The following is a 13,746-nucleotide window of genomic DNA, read 5'->3' as shown; positions in this document are numbered from 1 at the left end:
TAAAGTAGGATATTTTTTTCCAATACTTTTGGTTCAAAAATGGTAGGAACACTCAGTGGTTGAAAATGTGGTGTTGTAATGGAGAGTGTTAGATCACTTTGACTGCAGGCATTCTTGCTAATTCAACTGTGATGAAAGAACACGAGTTATTAGTTAGAATTTTTTTCCATTTAGGGTCCTGAGAGCTCTTTACCGTTGTCAGCGTGTGAACTTTAACTCTCAGGATCCTTGTTTTGGGCAGCAAAAGTGTGTTGTGTTTGGGCAGCTTGGAGGTGGGACCAAAACAGGGCATCAGTGTCATTTGGCTGTCTTAGACTATTGGTTTGGATAACGTACATCCTTATTTCTTCAATGAATTGGCTGTATTAATGCTTTTTGTAAGGTAAGAGCCATCTACCGAAGTTTCCTTCTTCAGGATCTGAAATTCAGTATGAAATATGAACATGGCCATTAGATACTAGACATGGGAGTGGTCTGCATGGGAAGGCTCTGTAAGTGTTTGGTGCCACGTGTTGTGAGAGCTCACACAAGCTGTGCTCAGTACAAGCAGTGTGAGAGCAGCAGTTGGCATGGGCTGTGGCATAATTACCATCAGTAATTACAGGGGTGGTCGCTACTGGCCAGGGGAGGCTCCTGAGGATTTCGTGGGAGAACATTAACATTTTCAAAAGTGCCTTGAAAGCAACTGTAAAATCACTGTTATGCTGCAAGCAACCCCAAACTGGTGTAAATAATGGCTTGCTGTTTACCTAGTGTGTGGTTTTTGTGTGGAGTTTAATGTCTGTCTGTTGCTCGCCTGGGAGATCGCAGGGAAGATGTGAGAAAGAGGTATTGAACTGGATTACCCTGCCAGAGCTGTCAGCAGATTAACATTCCTGCTATCCTCCCTCCGCCTCGCTCTGCGTTTTTAACCGAAAGAGCAGTGAAACATGAGGATGTAGTGGGGCTGGAAGTCCACGAACAAGGAGCACCTGGCGGCTCTGGGAGCAGTGCTGTGCCCGTCCCACGGTGGCTGGACCAGGGGGAGCACAGATTTACAGTAATGTGGCAGAGAGACACAAGCCTCCCTCTAGGCAGGGCTATCGAGCAGGGCAACAATTCCAGGCCAACGTTCTCCCACCTCACTTTGCAGGGTGAAGGCTTTAAATAAATATACACTGGGAAAAATAATGTGTTTTTTTTTTACCTTGTGCTATGAACGTGCATGGCCCTTCACAAGACTGTATGGCACCTTTATAAGCTTATGACTGAATTCACCTAAAACCTGACAGAAGGTAATAAATCTAGGATAACGTAGGAAGTATGCAGCTTACACACAGAGCAGAGCTGTGCGGTCATTTTTCGTTCTCTGAATGTTCTTTAAAACATTTGCTATCCAAGAGTGCATCCCCTTGCAGGCAGGTGGGAGAGATCACAGCGTGTGCTGGAATGCTTAAGCCATTAATCAGACCAGCTGAAGTGCCAATAGGAGTGAAAACGTGGCACCAGGGAGGGGGTTATTCGTGCTGAAGCCCAGGCCCCTCTGTTTTCCTTACACTCGTCATCCAGCCTAGCTCACGTGGATCTGCAGAGGATGCCATCACCCCTCCAGGGTGCACCCTCCCACCATCAGCTTATACCAGTGCCTTGTGGCAGTGAGCAGTGACAGCGGGAACTGCTGCCAGTAGTGTATTTTAGTAGAATAATAGCAATCTGCTGTTTTTTGTGTATAATTATTTGCCTTTTTTTTTTTTTTTTTCTTTTTGTTACCAGAGTGCCTCTGATGGCTTTTGGAAGTCAGTCGCAACCCGCGTCCCGAGAGAGCCTCATGAGATACGTATCCTGAATCCCTACTTCATCCAGGAGGCAGCTTTCAGCTTCATTGGACTGCCTTTCAACAACGGCCTCATGGGCCGAGGGGTAGGTATCAAACAGAGCAGGCAGAACCAAGGGGAAGGGCGAGAACAAGCAGCAGAGCAGTAGGATTTTGCTGTTCTTTTTCCTCTTGGCCTCCACAATTGAAGGGAAGGGCCTTTGGCTCTGTTGTGGGGGCAGTGCTCAGCCTACTTAAGGGAAGGCAAGATCCTTCCTTTTTGGTACCAGAAGATGGCTGTTCCGAAGCCCCTTTTCTGGAGGCAGCTCTGAGGCTTCCAGCATCAGCTGGGTGATTTCCTGCCATGTGCAGCCTGCTAGAAGAGCACTTCTCTGTGTGGCTCCTTCCCAAAAGGAACGAGGAGCCCTGCTCTCTGTATCCTCAGTGCATCTGGACGTGGTGCAGGTCATGCCACAATTTTATAATTTGCTGTCCTCAAGGAGGCTGCAGCCTAAAATCACTGATACTGCTCTGCTGCTTCTGTATCCCAGGTTTACTGTAAAAAAGTGTAAAGGTTTGATTATGAAACTTAGGAAACCTAAGAAATTCTGATCTTACAGTGGCAGGTTTTAGATGTAAAAGCTTACAGAAGAAAACAACGTAAATATAGTTTTAGGTCATAGTTATTAACAAAACACCTTTGTGATCATTCTAGTATCCCTATCATTATAGGATATTTGCGGTGTCACAGCATGGATTTGGACTAGACAGAATAGTGCCTTATTTTCCATGCTCTAATTATGTAGTTAATTCTTTACAATATTAGAGAAATTTATTTCCTGAAGATCAAGTAGGTGGGTGCCTGGAGGTAAGAAATTCACTGCTTAAAATGCGGTGTGCAAGATGTACAGACAGATTCAGCCACAGAGAATCATTCTTTTCAAAATGAGAGCTTCTGGCATCGCTGCCTATGTATGTACAGAAGTTGTCGTATGGTCCTGGAAACACTGGATTTTAACTCCAAGTACTGAGGTTATCTTACCCAAATATTCTCTTCAGCTAGGATCTAGTGTACTTCACCTCTCTGCATTCACCGTGACTTATCCTTAGAAGGATGTGGTCTTGATTCGTGTTCCAGAAAATAAGGACTGATGCCCCAATGAGAGACAGAAATCATCAGGACTTTGCTTTTATTTTTTTCAGATTTGTTTTTATTTTTAAACACGTTATTTTAATACACAAGATATTACTTAAGCTGAGAGGAGAGGAGAGGAGAGAATCCGGAAATGAAAATGCTGTGAACTGAAGTTTATGAGGTTTTGATAGGTTGTTTAACACAGATCAGATTGGGAAATGAAGGCAACTAAATTGAAACCTCATGTTTCACTTCATGAAAGTGCATTAAAAAATATTTTATGGAGCTTTAAGGCAAGCAATCTTTGCCCATGACCCCTGCTAGGTTGTGTAAATTGTAGTTTGTTCCTTGAGACGGGGCAGAAAGAGCTCTGCAGGTGCAGGTACATGTGTGGGGCCGGGATGTTAGTAGACCCCGTGTGTCTGGGCAACGACGGTTTAATATACTGATTCTGTCAGAGTTTAAGAACAGGGGGAGAGTACCTGTAACCTGTTGGTATAAATTTTACTGCAGACGTCAACTATAGACTGGTGTTACAGAGCTGATTGGACTTCATTCTAGTGAACGCTGCTGCATCAGTGCGAATGCTTCAAAGGAAGCCACTGCTGCCAGTGTAAAGAGGCTGAGGAGAATCCTGGTGGTACAGATTTGACTTTGTTTCTCTGAGAATTTAAATGGGAATAATGGAAATCAGAGCCATGTAGACCAAGAATCCAACTCTGATTAATGATTTGAGAGAGATCCAGCAAGATGAGTTGGCCCTGTGAGGCAAGCTAGAGCAAGGAGCATTGCTCCACAAGAAAGCTATGTGAACATAGCTCATATAGCAGCTGCAGAGCATAGCTGCTTGGGTTCAGTCATGCTGTAGGGCTGCAAGACGGCTTGAGAAACTTTACTCAAGAAAAAAGCAACCTGGATGGGGGCAGGTTGGTGCCTCCATGCTGAAAAGCAGGGTGGTGTGGTGGGCAAGCTACACACAGGAGGATCAGGGCTGGGGATGCCTCAGTAATCGAGGCCGACATGAAATCCTCACAAAGGGCAGTAATATTCCACTCCTCTTTGGTCCCGATGCCTAAATAAACTTCAGTGTGCCTCCTGCACACCACATATGGTAACAATGTGCTGCCAATTAACTTTGTAATTTGGTGGCTTTTTCAGCAAGGTTGAGGAGAGCTAGTAAAATAGTTCAGGGCTGATCTCAAAGCGTTTTTTCCCAGGATTCAATAAAGGCTGAATGTAGTAACAGCCTCTGCTTTGATAATATAATTTGGGCCAGATGGTTCTGGAGGATAGCAGGGGGGTGCAACTCAGACGTATTTAGATTGAGCTTGTGGTATTGGTGGCTGGCAGTCTGAGTGAGGAGCAAAACTGGTCACCCACAGCGAGCAGTGACTTCTCTCTGGGATGAGTAAAGCTTTTCAGTTTTCTCAGTCCATTTACTTACGTCTTCAGAAAAGAGAAAGCTCTTTCCTACTCCATAGAGACATCTTTTCTTGGGATAAAATGATGATAAAGAACTTCAGTGTAGGATCCAAGTAGCATCTGGGGAAATTTAAAGACATGTCAATGCCTGAAGCTGGTTTAATACAAGAGAAATGAGCTAATCTTGTTGATTAAAGAATCCTCTTAATGAATGGGCACAGCCTGGCTGACTAACTAGACAATGGTGTATGCCTGTGGTTTGTGTTTTGGTGGAAGTTCTGCATTTACAGGTCTTTTGGGCTTGAACCCAAACAGCTGTGGTATTGCAGCCGGTAATTCAGGCATGCAATAACCTACCCTACACTGCAGACAGATTACTGGGGGACAAGCACAAACATCAGTTCAGAGGTGGCATTGCCTGTTGCATGTAAAACAATCCGATGGTTATTGCTGTGGTGCTTTTTACTCTATACTGAATAGTCCTATCCACTCTGTAGTACTCAGGGCCATTTAAGCAGTGACTTTCTAGCTGCTGAGCCATGGTAAGAGGAGACTGGGAGGGCATTTCAGGTGACACAAGTTGTCAGGACTCTGATCAGGGACTCTAGTGCAGAGTGGTGCTTGTGTTTCTCTCTGCTGGAACAGTGCATCCAAGAAACTACTTATGATCTAACTTCTTCTGAGACTAAATTCTGCTGCCCAGAATTGTAAGCCTTGGTTTGTTCCTATCCTGAAAATCCTGGAGATCCTGTCTGGGTCTATAGACCTCATTAGGAAGGTAAAATATCCACCTCTGGACTTCACCCAGCCTCAGCACCAACTTGCCAAAGGAGGAGCCGTGCGCAGAACTGCCATCAGGCCATGTGCAGGAGTGTTATCAGGTACCCCACCGTGGATTAGCACCTCTGCAGAGTGCTGACAGCCCACATGCACTTGGGGATTAACCTCTGATGCTGGAGCGTTAGCACTGTGTGCCCTAGGGCTTCTCTTTGCTATGACATTGAGTGGACAGGCAGTCTTTCTGGAGATGCCAGTGATGACCCTGGTAAAGCACATACATGGTTACCACAGAGCAACTAATGCAGTAAAGTCATGCCCTTGGTTGCCTTCTGTTAAATATTTCAGTCCTTAAGAAACATTCTTTGCATTGAATGGGAATGTGCTCTATTACAAATGGCGAATCAGAGCTTGTGCATCAGGTTAGATGCCATCAAAGGTGTTAGACTTAGGCTAGGTTGTGCAGGAGCTCAGCAGTGAAATGACTAAACTGAAGCTGCTGTGCAGCTTGTCGTGTCTCCAGGCTCAGGTCCCTAGCCTTTCCATTTTGCTCTACTGCAAACTCTGCCGGTTCTGGAGGCTCCCTTGTGCTTACAGCAAGGGACAATTACGGGACGTGAAGGAAGTGTTGGAGATGTTCTGTTCTGTCTTTTGAAGCCCAATATTGTAGCTGATTCTGTACGAGCATGGAGGTAGCTATGGAATCTCCTGTGACAGGGACTGCTCCACAGAATGCCAGGCACTTATCTGGTCACAGTAAGTGATGCTAGATTCCCTTTTGTGACGTATTTCCAAACTTGCCAGCTAGGGGAAGCAAAAAGTATTTTTCACATTGTTTCACATTTCACATTGGGCAAACATAAATGAACAAAAAGAAAATGCAGTGGCTGTTCTGTACAGCATGTGATGGCTCTTCATAGTTTTATTTTGTATTTCTTCTGTTTTTAAAGCTTTATTGCTATTAAGTGATCAGGTCTGCAACTGATAAAACTATGGTAGCAGTTTTTCTTGGGTAAGCGTTTTTTCAAGTTTTCCCTCAAATTAATGTAGTAGTCAAACCAGTTTGAGTATCTAGGTGTGGTATTATTGGGGGGGAATTTCTTATTTAGCAGCAATCACCCTTTTATTTAAAAAAGTAACAATTGAAATACTCTGAACAATCCAATATACTTTACCCTGTGCTAAGTGAAATCCCATAAATAACTGGAATTCATTTAACATATTAAGGGAGGCAGATATTTCTAAAAACAGATTTACAGCAGTCATTTCCTTCCAGTCCAGAAGGCAGTGACACAGGAGTGACCCAGGCATGGAATGAAAAGCACTAAGAGATTTTCACATGCACCAAGCAAAAAACATTTACAGTCCCCTGCTTGAGTTGCCAGCACTGGATCTCCGGCACAGGTCCAGAGGTGATGCTCAGCCTCCATTGAGTCCAAAGGAGGGTGGTTGTTCATCTTGTTGAACGTCTTGTTTTTATTTCTATGAGTAGAAGGTCTCCTCAGAGGGTCCAATGGAAGATGAAACAGCAATGTCTTGAAGACAAACCTTTCATCTGTCCTCTCACAGCAGAGAACAATGGAGGAGGATTTAGGAGAACCTGTCGTATGTCTGTATAGCTAAAGACATTTCTGGTTCCCTGACCTGGTGGTGCAGCCTGGCTTTGTTTGCAGCACATGGAGCTTGCAGTGATCCCTGACTCTGCACAAGCCCTTTGTATAGATCTTTGCATCTCTTCTCTTTATGCTATTCTTACTCAGGACCCACCATGCATGTGCTCACCCCACTTATGGAAGGCGTCATGCCAGCAGCTCCTGGAAGGAGCCATGCTCTGTATGCACAGGCCACCTTTGTGCAGCTCCACCATGGCAATGTGGTGCTCACCACTGCTATGTTTGCTGTTAGTTTGCCTTCTGCTTTCATGGAAAGCAGCATCCCAGTGTGTGACAGGGCCCGGGTACCTCTCAGAGTGCCGGTTGCTTCTGCTCAGAGCCACGTTCTTCACCAGCCTCCTCTGGTGTATCGGTCCTGACCAGGTGCCTGTCCGGCCCAGTTGTGGCCAGGGCTGAGGAAGAGGAGAATTGTGCAGGAGGCCTTACCATAGGTGTATGAACCCTTCTCTCCAAAACAAGGACCTCGTTGGCCTAGTTGGAATATCCACCGTCCCAGCAGAAGTGGAAGTCTAGCCTAGGCCTAGTGGATCACGGGCCACCAGGTGCTTTGAGTGTTGCTCACGCACAGGAGGCTGGCACAGCTCCACACACCGGGGATGTGTAGGCCAAACATTTTTAAGCATTAAGAGGTTTTCAGGTATGCTTCTTAGTTACTGCCAAGCCATCAGGTTGAAAGCAGCACTGCTTGGTGGTACAGGAGTACCCAGGCACATACAGTGCCATGAGCAGGAAGACAGGATTATGAACCCTGAGGGGAAATGTTGGGATTGTTTTTTCCCTAGTAATGGCCTAAAATAACAAGAGGCCTGCTCAGTTGTTTGAGAAAGTTTTTTATTTTCATAACTCAAGACAAGAGGTGTGGTGGTTGCTTTGGTATGTCTTTGGGGCACGGCACAAGGGTGTGTGTGCTGAGATAGCACTGACGCACCGTGCAGGGCATAGCAAGCCGGGTTTGGCACACCATGTCCAGGATGCCTAGCTTCTTTTGGAGTGACCTGTCCCCCAGCTTGCCCCGTAGGCTGTACTGGCTCATTAGGTCCAGATTAGAGCTTAGCAGCAAACCAGTTTAAATGCTACCAAACAATCAGAAGAGCTTGGAAGCTGCGTAGATGCAGCCAGAGAATAATTATAACTATTTCCTCTCTCTGATACATGTTCCCTCTCATTTGCCGATTCTCCGCTGAGAAAAGAGGAGACCCCTTTCCTCTGGATCTGGAGAACACTGCTGGGTTGGCTTCTCTGTAGTACAGCCCAGGATCAGTCCCTAGATCCGACAGGTCCTTCTCTTTCTTGTGCCAGGTGGACAGGAGGCAGTGCTTCATTTTCAACAGAGATAAGGAGGAGCAGAAACTCAGCACACTGTCACGGGAGAAAACTGCTCAGTTTCTATAGTTTACACCAAATCAAGACTAAATAATTCTATTGACTTAAAAATAACGTGTGCTTAACCATCAGTCACACTGCTTTTATACTTCTGTGCATACTGGCTCCATCTTTTTTCCCTCCCAGTCTCTCAAATTCCTCAGTTCCTGTTTAATCTGTCTGATGGTTGATTCCTCTTCAACGTAAGCAGTCTGGGGCAAACACCCTGTTTTGTGCATTTGATCCACATGCATCTGTGTGCACACAGAGTTTGTACTCGTTTTCTCTTCTTCTTCGTGGTTCTATAAACCATGCCATTACTAAGGGTGGGCTCTGCCTTGGTGCGTCCACTGTACTCAGTGAATAGCAGGGATGATAATTTCTGCAAGAATTTTGTAAGTGGTCTTTTCTATTCCTTGTGGATCTCACTGCAGCAGTAGGATGTGAAGCTTCATTTCAGCAGTAAAAATGTAAGTGGATACAAATCTTGGTCTTCAAGGGGGACAAATGTAATAGGCTGTAGCCCCCATAGGCATGAATATAAATAAGGCATCATTTAATTAAAAACTGTCATCAGATCATCTGTTTCTGAATGTGATTTTAGGACTACACAAAATTATTTTGCTAAGGGCACAATTTGAACTTCTGATAGTATTGGGTGTTAAACAGATTATTTGCCATAAATCCGGAGGTTAGGAAATCTTTAGTATTTTAATCATTTTACAGAGGAGCAGGCAGTACGGAGATACTGGGATGCCAGGAACTACTAAAGGACAGAAGTAGATTAGAAAATTATCTCCTATTTTTCCATAAAGGCTGTTGCAGGATTTATACATAGAGTAAAGTGAAGCAGGTATTTGGTGAGCAAAGGGAAGTTCACTTTTGATTTCTGTTATCAGTTACTCTCCAGACAGAAATAAGAATATACTTGAAAGAAAGTTATGGTGGTTTGGCAGTCCTCCCATTAAGGTTGGGTAGTATGATTAATTCTCTGTGGTTTTGCAAGACTCACATTAGAAAGTTAGCTCTTGAAAGTTAACTTAGCCAGTTAAATTCCCTCCAGGCAAAGACCCCGTGTCTCCCTTGAGCTGTACCGTGGGAATGGGCCCCGTATAAGTGTGGGTGGTGTCAACGCCATCATATTCTCCAACAATGACATGTTCTCAAAAACGTAACCATTTACTCGCTGTGTTTTGGACACTGTAACTATAGCTCAGCTAAGGGAAACGTTTTGTGGCACGTCCACGTATCTGCTGATGCAATTCAAGCGACATTTGAGTGTCATTTCCTATGTAAAACATAAAGCTGAGAATATCTGAATATCTGAATTTGAATTGCCACGCATGGGAAGACAGGATATTCTTGTGTACTTTGAAATTTAGTGGAATTTTCTTATCCTTGCTGAGTAAACTTCTTCTGTTGTTTTTTGTTTTTTTTAAACCCATCCTTGAGATTTTATGATGACTAGTGAATTAACAATTAACTAAAGTAACCAGAATAAAACCAATATTGTTTGTGGCAAACGTGGTCAGTATAAAATGAAGGTAAACAGCAAAGCTGAAATGACTCTGCCTTTCTTTTCCTAACATCTAGAGCTGGCCCAAGAGGATGTAGTAAGGTCTTTTCATTTCAAATGCGCACTGTTACAGTTGCATTGCAGATGTTTGAATTTAATGATCATTTATTTAGACGTGAGCAGTTTTTGCATTTTTTCACGTTTGCATATTAGTGTAACATCAGCGCGTTGTTATGCAGAGCGTGTTGAGCTCTCCATAGCACATGGGTTGTGCTCCCAGCTCTGCTCATCTCAGCTAGGTACGGGTGGAGTTCTTTCCTTGCAAAACATCAGTCCTGGGACATGGTCAGGCAATCAGAAGTGAGCGCAGGAGTGTGCTGCCAAAAGCGGGTTCCTTTGAATGAGAGGAAGAAACTCAAAACATGTGCGTTCCCAGTCTGTTGTGAACATGGGCGAAATGCAATAGCATTGCTCGCTGGTACAGGATAACCCCTCTTACACGCAAGATGTAAGCACACATTTGGTTTCTACATCTCAGCTGAGATGCTGTCACCCTCAGTGACTGTCTGAGCATGCCCTCTGAATTCATGATAGCTTTGATATGGCGGTATTGGATGTCTTACAAATAATGATAAGATGTGTGGGTGGATTTCTCAGCCTCTCCCTAGCCCCTGGGGTAAAGCTACCTTAGCAGATTGATCTGGTTAATGGGGAGTTGGAAATGTCTGTGAGCTGGGGTTTTACACTGGAAACACTCATCCATCACAGCACTCATGCTCATCTGGACGCACAAGAGCACCACCGTCCAGCAGCACTGTAGAAGCCAGATGAGATGGGAAGGGCTGAGGATAGACTTTGGTGCAAATGGCAAGTCAGCAGCAGGAAGAGGACAATCAGGGGTGTCCCGACTCAGAGGACTAGCAGCAGTCTTTGAATGACTTCCCAGTATGCTGGACCAGGAGCGTGGCACAGGACAGTGCCCTTTGCCTGTGGGGGTGTCTCTGAGCAGAGGAAGGAGTCTCAGTGCACACTGGCTCTGCCTGGTCTCCTCTCCATCTTCTAGAGCTGTTTAAGGACCTCCTTACAGCTTTTGCCATCACTAAAATAAAGCATTTGTACTGTTCCTCACTTCTACTCTGGTGTGGTGGCCCATTTGGGACAAGTATGCCTCATTAGCCTAGCTCCTAGCTGGAGGTCAGTACTATGTGTAGACCTGGAATCCAGCCTTTAAATGTTTTTTAATTTCAGAAAACTAACATGTCCACTGTGACTTGTCTTCCAGCTCGTCTGCTGCCCTGTTCTCAGGATAGCAAAACTGCGGGACAGGAGTTTGACCATTGGTATTAGTCCTTCTGCCCTGCAATACTCCCCTGGAGAGCTGGGTCGTGGAGTCTCAAACAAGAGCCATTGCTTTTGTGCAAGGTGCTTTGCAGGAAGCAGGCTAACTGGATTTTCTTTACAAGTTGGGAAGGTGTTGGCCCTGCAACCTGGCACCGGGCATTTCATATGCAGATGTAGCCAAATACCTTGTTCTGGATTTTGTGCTTAGTAGTAGTAGTTTTCCTTTGAGCAGAGACAATAAGAGGAAATCTTTGACAACAGAAATGGCGACTTGCTAATGACTTCCATTCCTGCTTTCTTTCCTCTCAGAACATCCCCACCCTGGGAAGCGTAGCAATAACCATGGCGCTCCACAACTGTGATGAGGTGGCGGTAGCTGGGTTTGGCTATGACATGAGTTCCCCCAATGCACCGCTGCACTACTATGAGAACATCAAGATGTCTGCCATCAAAGAGGTAGGGAGCTCCTGCTGAGCACGTCTTCTTCCCAGGCCCACCGACCACCCCGACCGTGGAGCCTGCCCGGGATGGTGATCGACTTCCAGCTTTCCTGCGTGGGCCAAACGACAGCTCCACCCAGGCATTTGCCCGTAAAACTCCAGACATTCCCCCAAGCGCAATGTGTGTTAAAAACAGTTATTTCTGCTGGGAAAAGTTCTCTGGAATGTGCATATAATGTGATTCCTTATTCTCAGAGCGGCAGAGAAAAGTTCTGTGTAAACGTTGAGCGGGGTGAAAGGGAACAAATATGCTGTGGGGTTGAAAAGATGTGGCCTGCTACAGCTTTGTGATCCGTTGTATTGCTCTCTAATCCATGTGCTGCTTCTGCTAGACGATCCCCTGCTCAGCCCCTGTGAAATGTGGGGGAGGTGAGATTAGCCTGTGCAGGCTGACCAAAGCAGCAGTTAGCTAGTGTAAACGCGTGGAGGCTGCTCTTCAAAGCCACATCTGCCTTCGAAACATTTGCTGGTGCTGTCCTAGTGAGATGAACAGCCCTTTTCGAGGAGCAAAAGCTCTCATGGTGGTATAACGTAGCAGTATTTCAGGTCTGGCCATTTTCTGTGCTGAACTAGAGCAAGCTTTGCCACTGGCCTCAGCACCTTCTGTAGTAGGAAGAGTTGCTGACTTTTTGGTAGAGCCCAGTCCTTTCTGGCACAGGTATGGCCCAGGTCTTTCTAAAATTGCTCCCCCTCTTCACTGGCTTCACTGAACAGAGGAACTTTCTCTGTCCTACTCCACATTGTGAAAACAGTGATGTTCAGAGGGAGAGAATGATTGTTGTGTTGTTCACGGACAGCTGCTCTCTGCTGGCGCTTATATTTGTCACCTCAACTGCTGTGCCATTGATCCAGGTCAGGAGGAAAGCCTGGAGGTCGTGTTTTTCCAAATCATAATATCATATATATCCTAGGACTCAGGCTGGACAACCTTAGGCTGACTGAGAGGAATTAGCAATGGGTACCAGTCAGCTTGAGAAATGGGAAGAGCATTTCTAATTATCATAGCAATGAGGCTTTGGAACAACCTCTCAGTAGAGACCAAGAGAAGAAACTAATATTGGGAAAAGACTGTGAGGAGGTCCCTAGATATGTCAAGGAAAGTACCTCACAATACATCCTTGTGATCCTGAGGTACCTTCTGGGCCTGTGGAGGTAGCAGAAAAGTCTGTCTCTTCCAAGACAGTCTGCTCTTGGACATGGGGATACTCACAGCAGGTGTCCTGTGCCAAGCTAGGTTTCCAACCTAGAAGATGTCTCTAGCATCAGGGACACCCACACAGGAGCTGACAAGAATGAAGTCGTCTTGCTCTTGCTCCTTGCACGGGTCAATGGAAAGAGTTGGCAAAAGGCACTGGATGACAGGCTGCAGCCCTCTGCTGCAAGAGAGGTGTTAAAATGCTCCAAGGCCTCCCCTGGGAGGCACTGATGCAGGTAACTCAGCCTGCAGTACGCTAGAGGGAATGGGTGGGCCCTGGCACTCGGTGTCACTCTTGCACCCGCCCACTCTCTTGTGCCAAAAGCTGCCGAACATCAGCAGGGAGCAGAAAAGCTCTTGCAAACAGTTTTTCAAAAGAGTTCAGAGGAAAAAATCGGGAAGCACCATGGAGAGGGGTGTGCAGTGAAGCAGGAGCTCTGCCGTGAGTGAGCTTCCCATTCCTCCGTCCCCTTCCTGGCCACTTTCTGCCGTGTTCCTCATTGCTGCCAGCAGGCTGTGCATGGCACACCGAGCCCTATCACACCCACATGCATTTAGTCCTGCTTTTCCAGGGCCTGCCACCCCATCTTTTGGCTCCTGAGAGCTAGCCAGTGGACACATATCTGAAGTTGCCAGTTCAGATTGCTTGGATTTTTGATTCTCGAGGTCAGCACCCTGAACGAGCTGCAGAAACCAGCGGGAGACAGGAGGAGGTCGCTCTTGGGCACTGTATGAGGTCTCAGGGATAAAGTTGGCAAGGCACAGGGCACGGATGGGGATGAACATGTGAAATGCAACCCCGTGGGTCTCCGATAGAGACCAGTCCGTGCCTGGTTTGACAGGCCTCTGTTGTCTGGGAGCTGTCAGTCGGCATGTCCAGGCTGTTCTGTACAGAGGTGAGGGAGCATTGAAAGGGCTGGTGGAGCCTCACTAATTTAGATGTCAGTGGGTTTGTTTCCGCAGCCGGGGCTGCTGATGAGAGCTCTGCTGAGCTGGTGCTGGGAGGAAGGTTCCTGTTCCATCTGAAGGCAGG

The 13,746-nt window shown here is 46.0% G+C and overlaps 1 protein-coding gene across 3 annotated transcripts in view; it reads left to right on the top strand.

Annotated features, from left to right (window-relative positions):
* ST3GAL3 (ST3 beta-galactoside alpha-2,3-sialyltransferase 3) overlaps positions 1-13,746 on the top strand; it is a 164,644-nt gene that overhangs the window by 140,631 nt on the left and 10,267 nt on the right. For all 3 annotated transcript variants that reach the window (XM_032192630.1, XM_032192629.1, XM_032192628.1), the window contains 2 exons: positions 1,753-1,899; positions 11,328-11,474. In XM_032192630.1, the coding sequence (XP_032048521.1) occupies positions 1,753-1,899; positions 11,328-11,474 (294 nt within the window). The remainder of the gene's footprint in view (positions 1-1,752; positions 1,900-11,327; positions 11,475-13,746) is intronic.

The sequence above is a fragment of the Aythya fuligula genome, chromosome 8 (genome assembly GCF_009819795.1).
Source record: "Aythya fuligula isolate bAytFul2 chromosome 8, bAytFul2.pri, whole genome shotgun sequence".
Classification (NCBI taxonomy): Eukaryota; Metazoa; Chordata; class Aves; order Anseriformes; family Anatidae; genus Aythya; species Aythya fuligula.
This window is presented reverse-complemented; position numbering and strand designations above follow the sequence as displayed.